At 40.3% G+C, this 21,534-nt stretch overlaps 1 protein-coding gene across 1 annotated transcript in view; it reads left to right on the top strand.

The window, feature by feature from the left end:
• Positions 1–21,534, top strand: part of clec16a (C-type lectin domain containing 16A) — a 64,989-nt gene that overhangs the window by 29,120 nt on the left and 14,335 nt on the right. The window contains exons 10-16 of the mRNA XM_086155015.1: positions 6,221–6,530; positions 11,159–11,270; positions 11,385–11,485; positions 11,664–11,783; positions 12,488–12,597; positions 16,971–17,015; positions 20,302–20,352. Coding sequence (XP_086011141.1) covers positions 6,221–6,530; positions 11,159–11,270; positions 11,385–11,485; positions 11,664–11,783; positions 12,488–12,597; positions 16,971–17,015; positions 20,302–20,352 — 849 coding nt within the window. The remainder of the gene's footprint in view (positions 1–6,220; positions 6,531–11,158; positions 11,271–11,384; positions 11,486–11,663; positions 11,784–12,487; positions 12,598–16,970; positions 17,016–20,301; positions 20,353–21,534) is intronic.

Genomic DNA, 21,534 nt, shown 5'->3' with positions numbered 1-21,534 from the left:
TTAACTACCATATTTTCCACGCTATATGGCGCACGGGATTATAAGGCGCACCCTCAATGAATGGCCTATTTAAAAAAAAAATATATATATATAAGGCGGCCCGCGCTATAAGGCGTATAGAATAGAAGCTACAGTAGGGGCTGGGTTTGCGTTACGCATCCACTAAATGGAGCTGCGCTAAAGGGAATGTTAATAAAGCAGTCAGATAAGTCAGTCAGACATTATTAATAGAATACAAACCAACGTTCTGACAACTTTTTTCACTCCCAAAACAAGTTAGCGCATTCACAATACGGTACCATACGTTCCGGTAGCTCTTACTGGTATTTGCGCCGCCTTAGTTGAAAACAATGTTTTTCCAACTCAATTTGTCACTTCAAAGCGTTTCATAAAATGAAAGCATTTAGAAGGACCGCCTCTAATTTCGTTGATGTTAAGTTTGTGCGCTAGCACTGTTGCTTTCATTCGTACAGTGACGAGAGATGAGATGATATCTCTCATGGATCTGGAGAGACGCTTCTACTTTCTGCTCTCTGTTCAACAACCCACTGTTCAAGTTTGTCCTCTAACTGTAGCCATCTCACTTTGTTCCCTTGGAAACTCTTAGTTTAGTCTTCTTTACTTGGCGCAGGACATCTTGTTGCTTCCTTCACTTCCGCGCCATTGATTCTTTAATGTTGAATTCTCTCGCTGCTGCTCTATTCCCATGTTCTACTGCATGACTGATCACCTTGAGTTTTAACGCTGCGTTGTAAATGTGTCTCTTGAATGGAACCGTTTTTGGGTCTTTACCCACACACACAGACACAGACACACACACACACACACACACACATACAAATGGAAATGAAAACGCATGCTTCGTGCCGTCATATATCCCAGCATGCACCGTGTGCTACTTCTTCTATGGGAGAAAATGTAGTCGCCAGCTGCTTACCATAGTTGCGAGACCTCTTGCGGCTCAATTTTGATCCATATATAAGGCGCCTCGGATTATAAGGCGTACTGTCATTTTTGAGCAGATAAAAGGCTTTTATGTGCGTCTTATAGTGTAGAAAATACGGCATCTCTCCTGCACACATTTCTGCTGTGAAAATTGAAAATTCCCCAAAGAGGAAAGAAGAAATATTCTATTCTAAATACTTTACATTCAAGTATTGTATATTCATGGTGATGAAAGAATTGTGGTGCAATGATTTAACCATCCTCTTGATTTGTTTTGGACCTGAAGGTAGATTTAAGGGCATTGTAGTAGTAGTATATTACATTATATAACAAACAGGGATCATACAAGATTCAAAGTGTATATTTTCACATTTACAGTGTAGAAATGTGTTTCCCTGCACAATGAAATTCCTGCTTTGCTGTCCACAGTGCATTTGGATATATACTTATAGGAAGAGTGTAAACATTATTCTAAATATGATAGCAGATATGAATGAAAGTGCAATTGAACAGTGTCAGTGCAATAAGACATTTGAGTGCAGTTTGGTGTGCAACTCACAAAGTGCAGGTGCAAGGTTGAGTGCAGTTTAAATGGGCAGTTGTCACATGTGCAAGAAGAATGCTTGTCAGCTGTTTAGGAGTCTGACGGCAGTCGGGTAGAATGAGTACTGTCATCGTATCATTTTTTAGATCAATGATGGACAACTGCAAGCTGGCTCACCTGCTAGAGATATCTTTCCTGGAAGAATAACTTTTCTCTTTTAACACACCGGCTTATATTCACAGGAAAAAATTAGACGTATTTCATCTTCTACATGTGCGATAGGCAGCTTTTGTAACTTACCTTTTGTTTACATTGTGCTTGATTTTGACATTTTATGATCATTTTTTTGTGCTTGAGTAAATTAAAGCAGCTGTATTGTAAAACTTCCTGACTTATTTTATCTGTTCAGAGTGTGAGTACCTTCCCCGAACATATTAAAAAAAACTGTTGCAACACTCACACACTTAATTTTGTTTTGTGTTTTAGGGCCAATGTAGACACACAGATCTTTGCGGAAATTGGAGCCCTTCGTGCAAAGTGATACCAGATAGCGCAAATATAAATCTTAATGTACTTGATGCTGCTGGAAGAAGAAAAAATGAGTGCCTCAATTATTTAGAGGAGAATATCTCAGACAAAGACTACATTCTAATTCTAATTCAATTCTTCTTTTTCTTTTACTGCTCCCTTCAGGGGTAACCATAGCAATTCAACTTCCTCCATCTAACCCTATTTTCTTTATCCTATTCTCACACACCAACTAACTTCATGTCCTCTCAATGCATCCATAAATCTTCTTTTTGGTCTTCTTGGCCTCCTGCCTTGCAGTTCCAACCTCAGTATCATCTATTTAGACATTCATTATCCCCCCCAGGTCATTCCTAAATAGAACCTCAACATCTTCATCTCTGCTACCTACAGCTCTGTTTTCTGTCTTTTTCTCTCAATGTCACTCTCTCTTAATCGTAGAGCATCGCTGATCTCATCACTATCTTGCATACCTTTCCTTTTATTGTGGCTGATACACTTTTATCACACATTACCTCTGTCACTTTTCACCTTCCAACCTGCTTGCACACGTTTCTCACTTCTTTTCCACACTCTTAATTGCTCTTGACTATTGATCCAAAGTACTTAAGATCCTCCACCTTTTTCTCCACTCACTGTTGCCTCACAGTTTCTCTTAGGTCTCTTTCATTCACGCATGTATTCTGTCTAGCCTTCATTCCCCTCCTTTCCAGGGCATAGCTCCACTGCTCTAGATTTTCTTCACCTGGTCCCTTCCCTTATTACAGATCACAATGTAATTTGCAATCATAGTCCATGGAGATTTATGTCTAACCTCATGTGACAGCCTGTCCATTACCATCATTAACAAGAAGGGTCTCAGAGCCGATGTAATCCCACCTACACCTTGAACTTTGCTGTCACACCTACAGCACACCTCACTGATGTGTTACAGCTGTTATGCATGTCCTGCACAAGTCTTGTCTATTCCTATACCGCCCCAGGCAAATATTGCTCTTCTTAGGCATGAAACCATACTGCTGCACACAAATGCTGGAGTCTGCACATCTAGTATCCACTACTCTTGCCCATAACTTCATTGTATGGCTCATCTATTCTTAAAAATTGGCTCCATAAGATTTCCCAAGTCCTCTGGTGTCTTCTCACTCTCTAAGATCCTTTTGAACAATCTAGCTAGAAAGTACTGCCGCCTCTCCTTAATGCTTCCATTCCTCCACAGGTATATCATCAGGACCAACTGCCTTTCCAATCTGCCCAATGCCCTCCTCACCTGTACTAGTCTCTGCTACTTTGTGGTCCATGATAGTTACCTCCTCTACCCTTCACTCACTACTACTACACTTTACTTTTCAAAGTACTCTTTCCATCTTACTATCACTCTTTTGGAACCTCTCAATACAATGCCCTCTCTATCCTTCATCACATGACCCTGCTGCATGTCCCTCCATCTCTCACTCTGTGTTGCCAACCTATATTAATCATTCTCTCCATTTTGTTCAACCTAGCATGCACGTCATGCTATGCCCCTTGTTTGGCCTTTGCTACCTCTAATTTCACCTAGTGCTGCATCTCCCTGTACTCCAGTCCCCTCTGTGTTTCACTTCTTTGCTAACCTGTTTCTCTATATATTCTCCTGCACTTTCTCATTCCACCACCACCAATCGACTACTCTGATTATCATGAACAGAATCTGTGTCAAAGGGCAACCCTGGTGGAGCCCAGCACCCTCTTGAAAAATATCTAATGTTTTGCCAATGATTTGGTCGAGCTCTGACATTTGCACAGTGACTGGATGGCTAATAGCAACAGCCTTGTGACCCCATACTCCCTTAACCCCACTGACCCCCTCGCTAACTCAATCATATGGCCTCACCAAATCTATATAAGCATGTGTAGAAGATTATTGAACCTTATTGAACAGTGCCTTCAACATCTATTGACAAGGGTCATCAACACCTGGCGCTTTGCCTCTGATAAGTTTCTTGACAACCTCATTAATCTCTATCATGAATATGGTTGGAGACCTGCCTCCTTCAATGAGGGCATGTCACTTGGATTCAGAAGATGTCGCAATGTTGTCTGGTTAGTGATGTCCCAAGGTTGACTTGGGCTCGGTCCCATTCATGTTATCAGACCGTGCTAAAAGATGTCTTCTGTGCAACCCTTCTCATTTGAACCTGAGAGTGACGTGAGCAAGGAGTATAATGCTGAAAACAGGTCAAAATGAAGACTAACAAAGATGGAAAGAGGCAACAGTTGGCCAAAGATGTGTGTCTTGTGTTGTTGTGATTGCAAAAGAGAGAGGGTCTGTTGTAAGTAGCTCCACTTTTTGCCATCTGCTGTTCACTGTAGACTTACAGACCTCTTTGTTGACTGACTGGGTGAGATGTCATCAGCGTCCTCTGTGATTGTGCTGGTGCCCGGCCTTTCGTCATCTACTTCTGCAGTAGCAGGTTGTTTATAGCTGGAGAACATCCAACGTCTCCTGCCTGTGGCATTACTCGAGCAGGCTACTGTAATTTCTGAAGAACCATTTGTTCTTCAGCACTGGAACCCGGGTACTGCTAGTTTTAAACTAGATAATTTTAAGCTAGTATTACCCATGTTCCAGTACTAACTAAATGTGTTAAAAGGCCTCTGGAGAGAAGTAGCGAGAACACTGCTGCAAATCCTTTGCGAAACTTAACACTAGCAGAAAGCAGACGTTAACACAAGCAACCTTGATACATCAACCCAGCATGTATTGCGATACTACAACAATGGTGGCACCCCTATGTTAAAATATGTGTTATAAATTGCGATTTTCAAATGTAGCAGCATATTTTGATTCTTAACTAAAATGAGGAATAAGTAATCATTTTTCTTCCAGACTGCTCATTCTGTGACTTAATTCAAATTAAAAAACGAACAGCGATCTATTTTTCAAAATGTAAGTCATCAAATTGTTATGAAATTTCAATTAGAAGTGTCAAATTTGAAAATTAAAATGAATTAGGAGAAATGTCCTTTTATGTTCAGAATGTGGCTGCATATTTTGATTCGTAACTAACATGAGTAATGAGTAATCCAATCACTTCTTCATTTTCTGTCCCATCCCACAAAGTAATTGATCAAAAATCTAATAGGATTTGCATTTTTAAGTGAGGCCGGACAGTGATGTCCATGGCAAATCTTCTTTGGGCACAAGAATACGGCACAAACTCGGCTGTTTACCTGCTAGCTGATCGCTAATACTGTTAGCATGGCATGCCTAGCGTTGTCATGCAAATTTCACAAGTACAGAACCAGAAAGAATTGCAGACAATGTCTTAATTGGATGGGTGTGACAGACTTGAGCAGATTATAGAGGGCTTGGCAGAATACTCTGTCCGAACACTCACCAGTTCTGTACAGAACATCAGTTCTGTATGGTGAGCCATAGTTCTGTGTGATCTGTGTGAACAGATTTTTTTTTTTTTTTCAAATTTGCCTTTGCTCTCCGGACACAAGAGACCTCCTGCCTCTCTCATGCATTCTTTCAAGAACTCTCCTTCGGAAAAAAAGTTGCTAGCCGTCACTAATTTGAATGCCAGCATAAAACTTGCCTCTGTACTCTACTTTTGAATCACAATATGTCTGTGAAAAAAATGAGCCATGGCTACCTGTCCTTGCATTGACTGCTCAATGGCATGGTTAGCATGCCTTGTAGAAAGGCAAAGTGATGGCTGATATTGTATTCTTTGAAAACCGCAACATATCAGGTAAATAGCTGTTGATTACACTTCAGTGGACAACAATATTCTGATGTCCACTTCTTATTAAACTCTTAACTCACTCTCCACTGTTTTTTCCCTCGATCCATGCATTTTTACGGAAATGTTAGAACAGTGACCAAAAAAGACAGAGTTACATGCCACCCTCTAAAAAAGATCAATGTGTATATGGGGTGCATGTAAAAGTTAGTGTAAAAAAAACAAAACAACAAATGGTCTCAGGCATCAGACTGGCTCAGTCTCAGTGACGGTGTTAGAAATATGACATGGAAAAACAGACTAGAAGGCTTTTATTTATTAAAAAAACAGATACAGAGCCTGTGCATGAGCTAGAACAGGTATAAAAGTGTTCTATTCAAATATCTGTTCAATATTCAATCTCTGATTTTTGCTTCAAGGCATTGTCTGTTCACATGAATGATTATCCTGTCCCCTTCTGGAATCTGTGCAGGTTGGTGGAGGAGGCATACGTCGCTTCACCAAACCTCAAGAGTCTCTGGAACGCTCCCTAGAGCTGTCCCACCACCGCATTCGTAAGAAGACGCAAAAGAGGCCAAACTACAAAAACCTGGGCGAGGACGATGATCATGAAAGAGGCGGGGGAGGAGGCTGTGGTGGTGGAGTCTTGGGAAACGAAAGCTGTGATGACAGCAGCAGGGGAGGAGAAACAGGGGAAGAAAGGGAGAAGGGAAAAGGTACAGAAGTAGTTGGAGGAGGAGGGAGTTCTAAGGGAAGCAGAGCAAGTTGGGAAACGGCCGAAGGTGAGTGTCAGACTCACTGGACACAGTACAGCGCTTTTTGTTTCCTGTCTGTTGCCACAGACTCCACACATCACACAAACAACACATTCAGCGACAGTCAACTGTCCATTTCTGCAGTGATGCACTATTCATTCTGTGCTCCTCACTTCTCTACCAGTGTCTCACTGCCTCTCTCTCTGCATGCGTATGTTTCCCTATTGAATTGTTTTAGGTAAAATGTAACTGTCTTACTTGTCTGAAATTACTACTTCTTTGTGTCAAGTTCTCCTGGACTGGAAAACAAATGGTTTTGATATAAGATAGGTGCATTTCAGATAGAAAAATTACTATCCAAAAAATAAATCAACGCTTTTAAAGCTAACTTCAGACTTTGTTTAAACCTCATGCCTTTTTTGATTGTAATAGGTATGAGTGAGGTGAAAGTAAATTTGACATCTTTACCGTTATGGAAGCAATGATTGCCTGTCTGTGCTGTTTTACCACATATGTCAGTGTTTTGACAGTTAAAGAATAAAGGAGGAAGCTCTGCTTTTTTCTTGTGAGCACTTTCTTATCCCCTCATAGATATAAAAATCTGGCTTCATGAATTAATATGAGATAGAAAGTATGTCCTTGTAGACAAGAGATTATAAAGAGATTATATTCCCACCCAGGTTGCAATTTCTCATGTCGGGATTTAAAATAGACTTTACAAAAATATATATCAGCTGTATATCAGGTAAGACTCAATATTTTCAAAAACTGAGAGCCACAAAAAAGGTTAATATTATTTAAACTGTAATGTGTGTGTTGTGTGTTGTGTGTGTGTGTGTGTGTGTGTGTGTGTGTGTGTGTTTGTGCATATGTGCGTACATACAAACACACACACACATTTTTAAATGCATCAAAAGCATCTTCCGTTTTTGGCTTTTCCCTTCAGTGGTTGCCACAGAAATCATCTCCATCCATCTAACACTTTCCTCTGCATACTCTCTCTGACCTCCTTTGTGCTTTTATAAACATTCTCAAAGCTAATGCTGCATCTGTAGTACTTTTTATTTGCTATAGACTATGGTCTTCCTCTTCTTCTTCTTCTTTCGGCTTTTCCCGTTAGGGGTCGCCACAGCGAGTCAACTTTCTCCATCTAACCCTATTCTCTGTATCTTCCTCTCTCACACCAACTACCTTCATATCCTCTCTCACTACATCCATAAATCTTCTCTTTGGTCTTCCTCGAGACCTCTTGCCTGGCAGCTCCAATTCCAGCATCCGTCTACCAATATATTCACTATCTCTTCTCTGTACATGACCGAACCATCTCAGTCTGGCTTCTCTGACCTTCTCTCCAAAACATTGAACATGTGCCGTCCCTCTGATAGACTCATTCCTGATCCTATCCATCCTGGTCACTCCCAAAGAGAACCTCAACATCTTCATCTCTGCAACCTCTAGTTCTGCCTGCTGTCTTTTGGTCATTGTAACAGTTTCTAGTCCATACATCATCGCTGGTCTCACCACTGTCTTGTACACCGTTCCTTTTATTCTGGCCGATAGTCTTCTATCACATAGTACCCCTGACACTTTTCTCCACCCATTCCAACCTGCTTGGACCCATCTCTTCACCTCTTTTCCGCACTCTCCGTTGCTCTGGACTGTTGACCCTAAGTACCTGAAATCCTCCAGCTTCTTGATCTCCACTCCCTGTAGCCTCACCGCTCCACCCGAGTTCCTCTCGTTCACACACATATATTCTGTCTTGCTGCGACTAACTTTCATTCCTCTCCTTTCCAGAGCATACCTCCACCTCTCTAGATTTTCCTCTACCTGTTGTCTGCTCTCACTACAGATCACAATGTCATCTGCAAACATCATGGTCCATGGGGATTCCTTGTCTAACCTCATCTGTCAGCCTATCCATCACCATTGCGAACAAGAAGGGGCTCAGAGCTGATCCCTGATGGAGTCCCACCTCCACCTTGAACTTCTCTGTTACCCCTACAGCACACCGTACCAGTGTTTCACAGCTAGCATACATGTCCTGCACCAGTCTAACATACTTCTCTGCCACTCCAGACTTCCTCATACAATACCAGAGCTCCTCACTTGGCACCCTGTCATATGCTTTTTCTAGGTCTACAAAAACACAATGTAACTCCCTCTGGCCTTCTCTGTACTTTTCTATTAGCATTCTCAATGCAAATACTGCATCTGTAGTACTCTTCCTAGGCATGAAGCCATACTGCTGTTCACAAATGCTGACTTCTGCTCTCAGTCTAGTTTCCACTACTCTTTCCCATAGCTTCATTGTATGGCTCATCAACTTTATCCCTCTGTAGTTGCCACAATTCTGCACATCCCCTTTATTCTTAAAAATAGGCACCATCACACTTTGTCTCCATTCTTCAGGCATCTTCTCACTCTCTAAGATCCTGTTGAATAATCTAGTCAGAAAATCTACCGCTGCCTCTCCTAGACACTTCCACACCTCCACAGGTATATCAACAGGACCAACTGCTTTTCCACTCTTCATCCTCTTCAATGCCTTCCTCACTTCACTTTTACTAATTTTTGCTACTTTGTGGTCTACGATAATCACCTCTTCTACCCTTGCCTCTCTTTAATTTTCCACATTCATCATTTCTTCAAAGTACTCTTTCCATCTTCCCATCACTCTTCTAGCATCTGTCAATACATTTCCCTCTCTGTCCTTTATCACCCGGACCTGTTGTACATCCTTTCCATCTTTATCTCTCTGTTTCGCCAACCTGTATAAATCATTCTCACCCTCCTTACTATCCAACCGAGCATACAAGTCATCATAAGCCCTTTGTTTTGCCTTTGCTACCTCTATCTTTACCTTTCGCCGCATCTCCCTGAACTCCTGTCTGTTCTCTTCAGTCCTCTCAGTATCCCACTTCTTTTTCGCTAACCGCTTTCTCTGTATACACTCCTGCACGTCCTCATTCCACCACCAAGTCTCCTTATCTACTTTCCTTCCAGATGACACACCAAGTACTCTTCAACCTGTCTCCCTGATAACACTAGCTGTTGTTGTCCAATCATCTGGAAGCTCACCCTGACCACCCAGACCCTTTCTCAATTCCTCCCTGAAAACCATGCAACACTCCTCCCTTTTCAGCTTCCACCATTTTGTCCTCTGCTCTGCCTTTGTCCTCTTCATCTTCCTTGTCACCAGAGTCATCCTACAAACCACCATCCTATGATGTCTGGCTACACTCTCACCTACAACTACTTTGCAGTCACTGATCTCTTTCAGGTTACCTCGTCTACACAAGATGTAGTCTACCTGCGTGCTCTTACCTCCGCTCTTATAAGTTACCCTATGTTCCTGTTTTTTCTGGAAAAAGGTGTTCACTACAGCCATTTCCATCCTTTTTGCAAAATCTACCACCATCTGTCCCTCGGCATTCCTATCCTGGATACCAAATTTGCCCATCACTTCTTCATCCCCTCTATTGCCTTCACCGACATGTCCATTGAAGTCTGCACCAATGACCACTCTCTCGTTTCTGGGAATATTCTGCATCACTTCATCTAACTCATTCCAGAACTTCTCCTTCTCTTCAGATTCACATCCCACCTGCGGGGCATAGCCACTAACAACATTGAGCATCACACCTTCGATTTCCAATTTCAGACTCATAAGTCTATCTGACATTCTTTTCACCTCTAGGACGTTCCTAACAAACTCCTCCTTCAAGATAACTCCTACTCCATTTCTCTTCTTGTCAGTACCATAATAGTACAACTTAAAGCCTGCTCCTAAGCTTCTAGCCTTGCTACCTTTCCACCTGGTCTCCTGGACACACAGTATATCCACCTTCCTTCTCTGCATCATGTCCACCAACTCTCTACCTTTTCCTGTCATAGTCCCAACATTCAAAGTCCCTACTCTCAGTCCCAGACTCTTTCCTTTCCTCCTCTCTCTCTGCTTCCGAACACGCACTCCTTCTCTTCTTCTTGTTCTTGCTATAGACTATGGTGCTTTTCAAAAATGCTTGCTCAGTCTAGCGTCCACTATCCTTTACTATAACTTCATTACAAGGCTCATCAACTTTATCGCTCTGTACTTAACACAACTCTGCACATCTCCCTTACAAATTGGCACCAGCACACTTCTCCATTCCACAGGCATCTGCTCACTCTCTAAGATCCTATTGAATGATCTACCGCATATAAAATAAAAAAACTGGCACTTCTCCTTGACACTTCACTTCCGTACTTCCATAGGTATATCATCTGGACCATCTGCCTTTCCTCTCTGTCCTCTTCAATGCTGTTCCCTCTTTTCCTTTACTAATCTTTGTGACTTCCTGGTCCACAATTGTCAACATGAACCAGAATGCTGGCTTGTGCCCCCTTGTGGGTTTATACATCAAAAATAATTAAAAGAAAAAGTGTGCCTTGCCACTCATTGTAATTTTGAAATGTTGAAAAAAAGAATCCAATATATAATCTACTGGCAGATGTTATTTTTTCCAGCATAACATAATCAGAAGTTTCAACCATGTGTAGTGTAGCTTCCCTGCCCTGATTTCTGCCCAATGTTGTTAGTATGAATTTAAACAAGAAAATGTCCCTCTATTAACATGTGTCTGTTTCTATACAATGTACCTTTGTTCACACAGAGATCGAAATGGTGGTGATGGAAAAGTATAAGATGTCAGAACTGACAGAGCAGAACATCACTGATGAGGAGAAGACCGCAGCAGCCACCCATACAGTTACACATAGGAGAAGGTATATATCTAAATGAATTAAATAATACCGATAATCTTCAAGTTGGAAGAAGATAAACAAAGAAAATGAATTTAAATGTGAGTGATTATTCTTTCTTTCTGTTTTGCCATGCAGGCCGTTCTTAGATATGGTTTACAGTGCCCTGGACTGTACTGTTGATGACTATCACGCCCTGTTTGTCCTCTGCCTGCTTTACACTGTCTCACACAGCCAAGGTCTACATTTCTTTTCCATTTCAAATATATACTATATGTTTGATGTTTGTTAAAGTAGCCCATTTTAAATAGCCAGAGATATATTTTGATTACCAACACATACATAAAAAATAATTATAATATGTAATTTGTTGCAGTTTAACAGATTGGTCTAAACATAAGCTTCTCCTTTCTGTAGGTATAAATTGTACTTTACTGGAACGGCTGCAGCTGCCAGTTCCAGACAGGAAAAGGACCTCTTATTGTTTGGTACTTGTTGAGAGATTGATCAGAGTAATGAGCCAGGCAGCACAGCCAGGTAACACACACAGCATCACATCATATGGAACTTATTGGATGGCTCACTTGAGACGATAGCCATGTTTGTCTAGTAGCTAAAGGGTGGCTTGCGTCAAACGGGCCAAGTTAGCCCTTAAATTTACATTTGGAAGTTGTTGGCACCTGTTGTTGGTAAACAGCTTTCTCTATCAACAAATATGTGAATGTGTGTTTTTGTGTGTCTGGTTGACTTTGACTACATTGTAAAATACACTAAAGATCAGGAAAGAGGAGAAAATCTGAAATTATGTACAGTGCGTGATGGCACTGAAGTGTCAACCGAATTTAAGGGAATGCATGCAAATAGGCGCATATCTTCAGAACTTAGCAGGTGTATAATGTCAGGAAAAGAGTCTGCAAATCAACTTGCAACTGTAACTTTTAAAATCAGGTTTGCTGTGTATGTGTATTAAGAGGCCAATAAATTTGTCTTTCGTGAGGTTGATTGTAAGGCCATTATTCAATGAACTTTCTGTAAAAGTTTTTTAGGAAGTAAAACGTTATCACAAAAAAAAAAAGGAATAGCAATTAAATTCCTTTTTTAAGTCTACATCTACTGCACTAATTTGAATTGCCTGTAAAAAGCAACCAGCCGTGGGTATTTCCTAATTACATGTTTGATATGAACCTTATCTACATTGCGCTCTGTCTTGGTACTTCTAATTTTTCTCTGCTTGTGTGTAGATGGAAAAGTACGCCTTGCTACTCTGGAGTTAAGCTGCCTTTTATTGAAACAGTCTGTGTTGTTTGGAAACCACTGTTTAATCAAAGATGTTCACTTGGCCTGCCTGGAGGTAAATCTCACACGCATTTATATTTCATTATTGCATATAACCACCCTGTCAGCATTTTTAATCAATCATACAGATCCTCGTATATCAAAGCATAAAGAATTTAAGTAGCTAGATGGGTAGAAGACATGCTCCATGTTCTTCTTTTTCTGCTCCCAATCCTTCTCCTGAAGCTTCACCATCTTTTCTATACAGAAAATTGTCATTATTTTATCTAATTTGAAAGAAAAAATGTTGGCAGATCAGCTTTTGATTACTGTTTGTCTGACAACATTAAAGTAATATGACAACACTGATAAGAAGTAGAAAATTACTCCAGACGGTTTCATTTTTATAAAATTAAAAAAATTAATTTCCCACCTACAGCAACATTGTTTTTTAAATTGCAATACAATCTCGTTAATATCATCAAATGGTTTCCTGTGTCTTAGCCCCATATAGCAGTGCACTGGCACAATGTCGCAATTTCATTCTGCCATTTTAATTTGAACCTGCGCCTTAAGAACAACAATGAAGAAATCCCTCCAAAGGATCTTCTCTGAGCCCCCTCTCGTTTGCAGTGGTGATGGACAAGCTGAAAGATGAGGTTAGACAGGAATCTCCATGGACCATGATGTTGGCAGATGACATTGTGGCCTTTCCTGAGGTCAGGGAGCAGATGGAGGTATCCCCTGGAAAGAAGAAGAATGAAACATAGCCACAGGAAGACAGAATACATGTGTGTAAATGAGAGGGACTCAAGTGGAACTGTATAGCTACAAGGTGTGGCGACAGAAAGAGTTGAGGATTTTAAGTGCTTTGGGTCCACAAACCTGAAGAAATGCAGTCAAGCGAGTTGGAATGGCTGGAGAAAAGTGTCTGGGGTAACTTGTGATAAGAGTGTCATCCAGAATGAAAGGAGGAGGTGTACAAGACCATGGTGAGACCAGCAATGCTCGAGGTTTAGACAGTGGCATTGAGGAAAAGAAGCAGAGCTGGAGGTAGTAGAGATGAAGATCTTGAGGTTTTCTTTGTGAGCGACTATGATGGACAGGATCAGAAAAGAGGCCATTAGAGGGAGAGCACATGTTAGATGTTTTGGATATAATGTCTCAGAGGCCATACCGAGATGTTTTGGATATGTACGGGTACCGTGAGTATATTGGTAGAAGGATACTTAGGGTGGAAATGCCAGGCAGGAGGCCAGGAGAAAGACAAAAATTAAATTTATTGAGATACTGAAAGTGGACATGAAAAGACAGGAGGCAGAACTAGAGTTTGCAGAGATGAAGATGTTGAGGTTCTCTTTGGGAGTGACCCGGATGGATAGGATCAGGAATGAGTCTATCAGAGGAACAGCACATGTTAGATTTTTTGGAGAGAAGGTCAGAGAAGCCAGACTGAGATGTTCGGCCATGTACAGAGGAGGGATAGAGAATATATTGGTAGACGGATGCTGGAATTGGAGCTGCTAGGCAAGAGGTCTTGAGAAAGACCAAAGAGAAGATTTATGGACGTAGTGAGAGGGGATATGAAGGGAGTTGGTGTGAGAGAAGAGGATACGGAGAATAGGGTTAGATGGAGAAAGTTGATTCACTGTAGCGACCCCTGTTGGGAAAAGCCGAAAGAAGAAGAAGAAGAAGGCTGAAAGAGGACATGGCATCAGTCTGTGTGAGAGAAGAGAATAGAAAATAGTTAGATTGATAGAGAAGTGTATTCGCAGTAGCGACCCCCAAAGGAAACAGCTGAAATCAAAAGATGATTATGATTAAGTCTAATAAGAAAACCTCATATTTCAAGTGGAACAAGTATGTGAGGCAACAAATTATATTTAATGACCGCTACTTCGACCTTCTTTAAAAAAATTAGTAAGGAGGTGCTGACTAGAGCTGCTTTGACTGATCAAAATCACTCAAACTTGTGAGCCTTGCCAAAAAATAAGGGCATCTATGATCAAGAATTGTTTATTTATATAGAGCTTTAAAAGGTTAAAAATATGTCAAAAAATGTTGAAAATCGCCGGTCAGCAAGCAATCTTCAAATGGAGACACTTTGGGGCAGTTGCTACTCTACAGAGAATTGGGAGCCCTGTCAAAATGACCCCTAGAGTTTACTGATTACTCATTAGTGAATTGAAGAAAAAACCCAGACAGACAATTATTTGGATATGCCATTGGAACTGGCTGTCATCTGTGTTCTTGCATTTATCTATCCATCCATCTTCTACCGCTTATGCGGGATCAGGTCACGGGGGGGAGGGCTATCCTTTGATCCACCGGGTAAAATTATAGCATGCAGGCGCAGATTTGGGGGCCAGTCAATATGCCCACACCTGCCTGGCGCCTCTTACCAGGGCCAACTCCAGAGGCCTGGTCCCAGAGCCCAAGTCATGCCTTGAGTCCGACTGTATTTGGCTTGAACTTCTCAGTTCTGTCTAGATACCACCCAGCTCACATCACACATGACCCCCATGGCCCATACATGGGCTACCAGTGGTCTCCATCAGGGCAAGGGAAATCCAGGTCCATTTGTCTTTTTCATTATTTAGGGTCTTCTTGAGCCATGCTCTGTAAGGTCCCTCACCCAAGACCTGCCTGCTTCTGGTGACCGTACAGCCCCGGACAGCATGGCTCCATGGGATCACTGGGATTCACAAACCCCTCCACCATGATAAGATAGCAGTTTGAGGAGGGGTGTTCATGCATCTTGTTCTTGTGTTTACATTATGTAAAATGTGTAATAAGCAGTATGCCTATGGCAGGACACCACACAAAAAAGTATTTTCCTGCACGCCTAAAGTTTGCAAAAGGACACATTGACCCTCCACAGCTGAACTGGCAAAATGTTTTGTGGTTGATGAAACTCAACTGGGCATTCATTGCAAGGGCAATGGAAATTCAAGGGAAGTGCATATCATGATGAAGAAATCATCCCGACCTGTTGGTGAAAACATCATGATTTGGACCTGTTTTGCTGCATCTGGGCCTGGGTAGCTTGCAATCATTAAAGGGGAGATGTCTACCGAAATGTATCAAAAAATCTTCAGTAAAATGTGAGAATGTCTTTACATCCGCTGAAACTTAGTAAAAGTTGGAGAATGGTACAGGACAAAGACCCAAAACACTTGAGCAAGTCCAAGACAGAGTGGCCTAGTTAGAGCCAAGACCCCAAAACCCTGTAGAGCCCAAAACTCTGTGGAGATGTAATTGTATGGCTCGAAGAAAGCGAAACACATGAGATATCCACAGAATATGACAGAGCTGAAGCAGATCTGTGAGGAAGGATAGGCTCCTGAACAATGTGCAGATCTGATCCTTCGCTAGAGGAACTGCCTGGTTGTGGCTATTGCTGCCCAGGGGGGTGTCAGCATGTCATTAATACCAAGGGTTCACTTTTTCCATTGTAATTTTGAATGTTGAATGTTCTATTAATACATGCAAGATCAGAATTTTTTGTGACGTGATTTGAAGCACATTGTCAACAGTAATGGCTAGAGGCGATCAAGACCAACTCATTCAGAAATTCATGAAATCCCCAAAAATTCAAATACTTTTCCTTCCCCTTGTATATCCACTATTGAAGTGTAAAACAAAGTCTAGCCACTACAGACAACTCACACTTACCTTTGCCTCATCATGGTCATGTTATTCTAGTCTTGACTGCAACCAGTTTGTTATCCCAGAATGTCTTCCACATGTAAAATCATAGCTACCTTTGTTGGTGGAAAAGGCATTTAATGTGATTTTTAAAGTAACTAGGAGTTTACATGTGTCACTAAAAATGTGATTTAGTCAAATATGGCAAAAATGTATTAAAGCTGACAAGTGCTGATAGTCCAGGTTCCCTTTAACATTAACCTTCCCAAGATGTGTGGCAGTGTGACTGTGATTGGCAATTATTCGCTACTGAAAATAGTTTTCTATATTATCTTTCAACTAATGGTCCTTGAAAGATTAAGTAATAAGTAATAAACAACAATAAGCATATTAATAGATATTTTTCAATAGGAATGGAGACATTTGTTGTGAAAATCTGCACTTTAGTTTTTAATTAATTTAATTTAAAGATTAATTACATTTGAGTGATTCCTGACCAAATAAAAACATATTGTTTGGCTTTATAGTAAACCATGTACTTCAAATTTGTCCCTTTTACATTTGGCTTCCCTTCCACTCTATAATTTTTTTCTTTAATTTTTTTCTTAGAAAAACTGAAGTCAAAGAGAAATTATATACATCTCTTCACAAGATTAAGTCAGTTGGTAATCATTCATCATTCAGGGTGTTTCTGTGTTATTTTACGATTTAAATAATTATGCTGCCTTTCGATATGTGCCTTGTCTTTCATTGTGATATTAATGTTAATATTATATAATGCTAGCTATTTCATGTTTCCAGGGAGCGAGAGAAGAAAGTCTTCACTTGTTGCGGCAGTTCTACAAGGTACGCGCACAGCAAAACTCTTGAATTGACAATTCACATTCAAGTAACCTAAAGTACTTTTCGCTTATCTACATATTATATTGAAATATATACATACATTTGATTTTGGTTTAAATCTTCTTTTCCTTTCGGCAACCCCCTTTTGATAGAGATGTAAAACAAAAAAATACATGTCATGCATACAATGCAACAAGCAGAAATAAAAACTTTTAGGGCAGAGCTTTGCAAGGTGCTTTAGTCCAAATACTAAGGAACCACGATTAATAAAAAAAAGTTGGAAAGCAAAGAATGGAAAAAAATTTATCCATCTGGAAACATTGTTTGCTGTGTTGGGTAGGAATAAAGGCAAATCGATTGCTTCACTGATGCATAGGTAGAGACATCGACAGAATTCAGTTTTACATAGATCGTTTTAAATACTTCAGATTTGCTGCGCTTTGCAGTGGTAGCAGACCGAAGAGGTCATGCAAGATGTTGCCGTCTCCAACAATGCCCTCTAGCTCTTCCTGTGGCACCCCATGGTTGTTCCCAAACCATGGGGTGCCAACATGGGGTCCCAACATCCAACCAGCATGTTCTAGTTCAAGCCCAGAGACCTCTCAATAGGTGGACACACCCAAACACATCTGCAGGAGGTGCTCTGGTGGCCTTCTTATCACTTTCAGAAACCACCTTGACAGATTACTTTCTGCCGTGGCTTTACTTTGAGCTTCACCCAAATGTATTTTCTTGTCACATTAACTCTGAGACTAAGTTAAGCAACACCGCTGAGGGAAAAAAATTATGCACTCAGTACTTGGTTGGGCCTACTTTTACACAAATGATGAAATCAATATTTTGTGGTACAGAGGTGATCAGCCTGATGCCATAAGCTCATTGATATCCTGGGATCTGGCATCTTTCATGCTCCCCTTGACAATACACAAATGGTTCTCCCCCGAGTTGGCCAGTCGAGTTCCTGCAATGAACTTCATAAAAGCCAGTGGACCACCACCATTGGAATACATGGTACCTTAAGCCACAACTGACTGGGGGTACTTCACACTGGACTTGTAAAACTTGAGGTCTGTGCTTCTCTCTTCCTCCTGACTTGCAACCTTGATCCCCAAATGAAATGAAAATCTTGGTTTAATCTGATAATGGTACTTTGGACCAGTGCACAGTGCTCCATTGCCATTGTCCTGGCTAAAATTCTTCTGACATTCCCTCTTGTTCAGGGTTGCTTGACGTTTGAACTTCAACTGCTGTTGCCTATGTTTTGCTTGATAGTCTTCTCAAGGCTACCATCATCTCTATCCCTTGTGCACCTGATCATACCACACTTTGAGCTTTTAGTCAGCTTCCAGGAATATGCCTATTGAGGCATATTCCTGGCTATTCACTGAGTCAAATATTGATTTGACTCAGTGAATAGCCATCCCTTTCAGCACTGAGCCTCTGTGGCTTACCTTCTTTGTGAGGCGTGCCATAGGGTGCATTCTGGACGACTGTCAAGACAACCTTCTTTGCTATGACTGCAGTAGTGTATACTGAGCTAAAGTGAGATACTGTATTCATAGCATCTATACCATGAATACAGTATCCACTACAAATATTGATTTACTAAAATTTAATATGAAAAAAGTATAGAAATTTTAAAATGCAATTTGTCTTTTTCTAATGTAGACTGTAAGTAACACAGTTGAAATCAAAAATGCTTGAAACTTTTTTTGTTTACATGTGATGAGTCTGGATTGTACACATTTTGGACTTTTTGAAATAACTGAAAAAGTATAGAACTTTCAATAAATTTTCTGGTTTTAGGACATGTTGTATGGCCTTTATGAAGCAGGTGTGATATTGAATTTTGGATATTTTGTCAAATAATTTTGGAGCCAGAGCTTGGCTCTAGATTGTCTCGATACACTGTTCAATACACTCTTTGTTCTTTTTTTTTTTTTTTTTTTTCCTTTTTTTTTTTTCATGTTATGTGACGATAATACACAGCTTTTGTCTGGTATTTGTATGTGGTCTGGAAGACAATATATTGCAATCGTCTTCTCCTTTAGGCTTTTTCCTGTAGGGGTTGCCACAGCGAATTAACCTTTTCCATCTAACCTTATTCTCTGCATCCTCTTCTATCACACCAACTAACTTCAAATCCTCTCTCACCATGTCCATAAATTTTCTCTTTGGTCTTCCTCTAGACCTCTTACCTGGCAGCTCCAATTCCAGCATCCGTCTACCAATATAATCACTATCCCTCCTCTGTACATGACCGAACCATTTCTGTCTGGAAAACAATATATTGCTATATAACCCAATAATGTAAAAAAAAGAACATAAAATCCCAATCATTTAGTTCATTTGTTCTTTTTCAAGTTTTTGATAAATGAAATTGTACAATCACCTGGATAATACAGTCCCTGCTTGCAGCATCAGTATTGTATTTACAGATGTCTGCTAACGTTCAAGTTTCAGTCATTGAAATTTTATGTTTATCGGACACTGTGCACCACAATATCACCCAAATGCACAATATTAGCTCAAATTTGAGAGTAGTCCTTTGATTTTTCATTCCTTCCGTCCTTCAGTCCTTTTTTTCTTCAAACCATTCAGATTTTCAAAAGTTTAGATGGATATATCTCAGTATTTGAAATGTCTGTGTTTTGCATTCCCATATGTATACTGTTCTTAAATATTCGCATTTCTATAGAAGATTTTCTTTTACCTCAAATATTACTCACTCCACTATTGAGTCCCATTGAGTAATCTCAAATGTACTGTATTGTCTTTGCAAGAGTGAGTTACTGGTGGCTGAGTTTTCCTTCTTTTAGTTGAGTGCAAAAAATCTTTTACCCTGATATATGCTATAGTCATAAAATGGAGGTTCATCAGTTAAAGAGAAATGGTCAATATCGCTTTAAGGATTTATTGAATGAGTAAGGGAAAACTAAAATAATTTTCAAAAAATATGAAGTTATATTATCCTGACCATTAATTGGAGCTACTATAAATGTACATTACGTGCACAATCTCAATATGAATATATTTTTTATTAGAACAAGATAGACAGTCTTTGAAGAGAATGCATAGTATTCGGCAGGACATGGTAGGATCAGTGCTTGAAATATTACAGTTTTATAAAAGCTGTATGTACATATATATATATTAGAACACAGATCTTAATATGTAAAGGAATCTGGCCTATGACTGGTTAAGATATTTCACAAAAAAAGGAACAAATGATGTTTCTCTGGATAATGTATTTTCCCATATCAATTACCCTCTACTTTTGTCTTTTCAGGGCGAGGAAATCTTCCTCGACATGTTTGAAGATGAATACAGGAGTATGGTGGTAAGTTTTTTTTATGTTTCAGGCATGGAAATATTAATTTGACCCAATAATCCGATTTGAAGAAAGAAGCAGTCATGCATACATACAGACATAGATACATCTTCTCGATTCTATGTCCACCCTCCAATGGAAACCCATTGTATGAAGCTCTCGGTGCACTGTACTTGAGCTAATCTGAAGGCCACATGAAGTTTGGAGGTCTGTAGTGATTGACTCTGGAGAAAGTTGCTGACCTCTTCGCACTATTCGCCTCAGCATCCGCTGACCCTGCTCCATTTACATGGCCTACCATTTCATGGCTGAGTTGCTGTCATTCCCAAACACTTCCATGTTCTTATAACACCTTTGACAGTTGACTGGAATATTTAGGAGCAAGGAAATTTCACACTGAAAAGATTTCACAACAATCCCCCCTCCACCAAACTTCACACTTGGCTTACTTCCACATTGGAATATGGAGTCCTACATAGTAAATACCGCTTTTAAAGGGATCCCCTGTTTCCGAGACTTTACTTTCCTATTTAGCGATAGTGGTACCAGTTACAAAGAAACGTTAATAAAATTTCTCTTTGTATCTCAGTTTGTATAAAATTGTAAGAAAAAAAAATTCACTCGCAGGCCACCAACATCGCAACGCTGTCTGGGTAGTGATGTCCTAAGGTTGGCCTGGGCTTGGTCATATTCATTTTATCATACGGTGCAAAAACATGTAATCTGTTCAAGCCTTCCCATTCAGATCTGAGAGAGATATAAGCAAGGAGGATAAAACTGAAAAGTCAAAATGAGCTTCAAAATGAAGATGAATAAAGTAGAGGAAAGAGTTGGCCAAAGTCGCTCATGTACATGCATCAGTTGTGTTGCTATGCCAGGAGAGAGAGGATTGTAATTCGCCCCACTTTTTGTCATCATTGTAGATGTATGGACTGACCAGGTGACTTGTTGTCAGTTCCCTGGTGCCCAGCTTTTTCTCATCAGATGCCACTTCTGCAGTAGTGAGTTGACATCCTTGAAGGATGAGCGTGCCTCAGTCCAGTCAAGGACCTTGTGTATGCTTGTGAGAAAGAACTATTATAGAGCCATGCTTTTAAAGACAAAAATGTATGTATTCTGGCTAGAGAAGACAGATGGTTCGAGTGAGGAGTCAAAGAAGCCATCTTTGGCAAAACAGAAAAAACAGCTCTG

Source organism: Fistularia commersonii, chromosome 11 (assembly GCF_037954325.1).
Source record: "Fistularia commersonii isolate RoL2024-O1a breed Wild chromosome 11, RoL_Fcom_v1.0, whole genome shotgun sequence".
Taxonomy (NCBI): domain Eukaryota; kingdom Metazoa; phylum Chordata; class Actinopteri; order Syngnathiformes; family Fistulariidae; genus Fistularia; species Fistularia commersonii.
The sequence above is the reverse complement of the archived record's forward strand: the minus strand, read 5'-3'. Positions and strand labels throughout refer to the sequence as shown.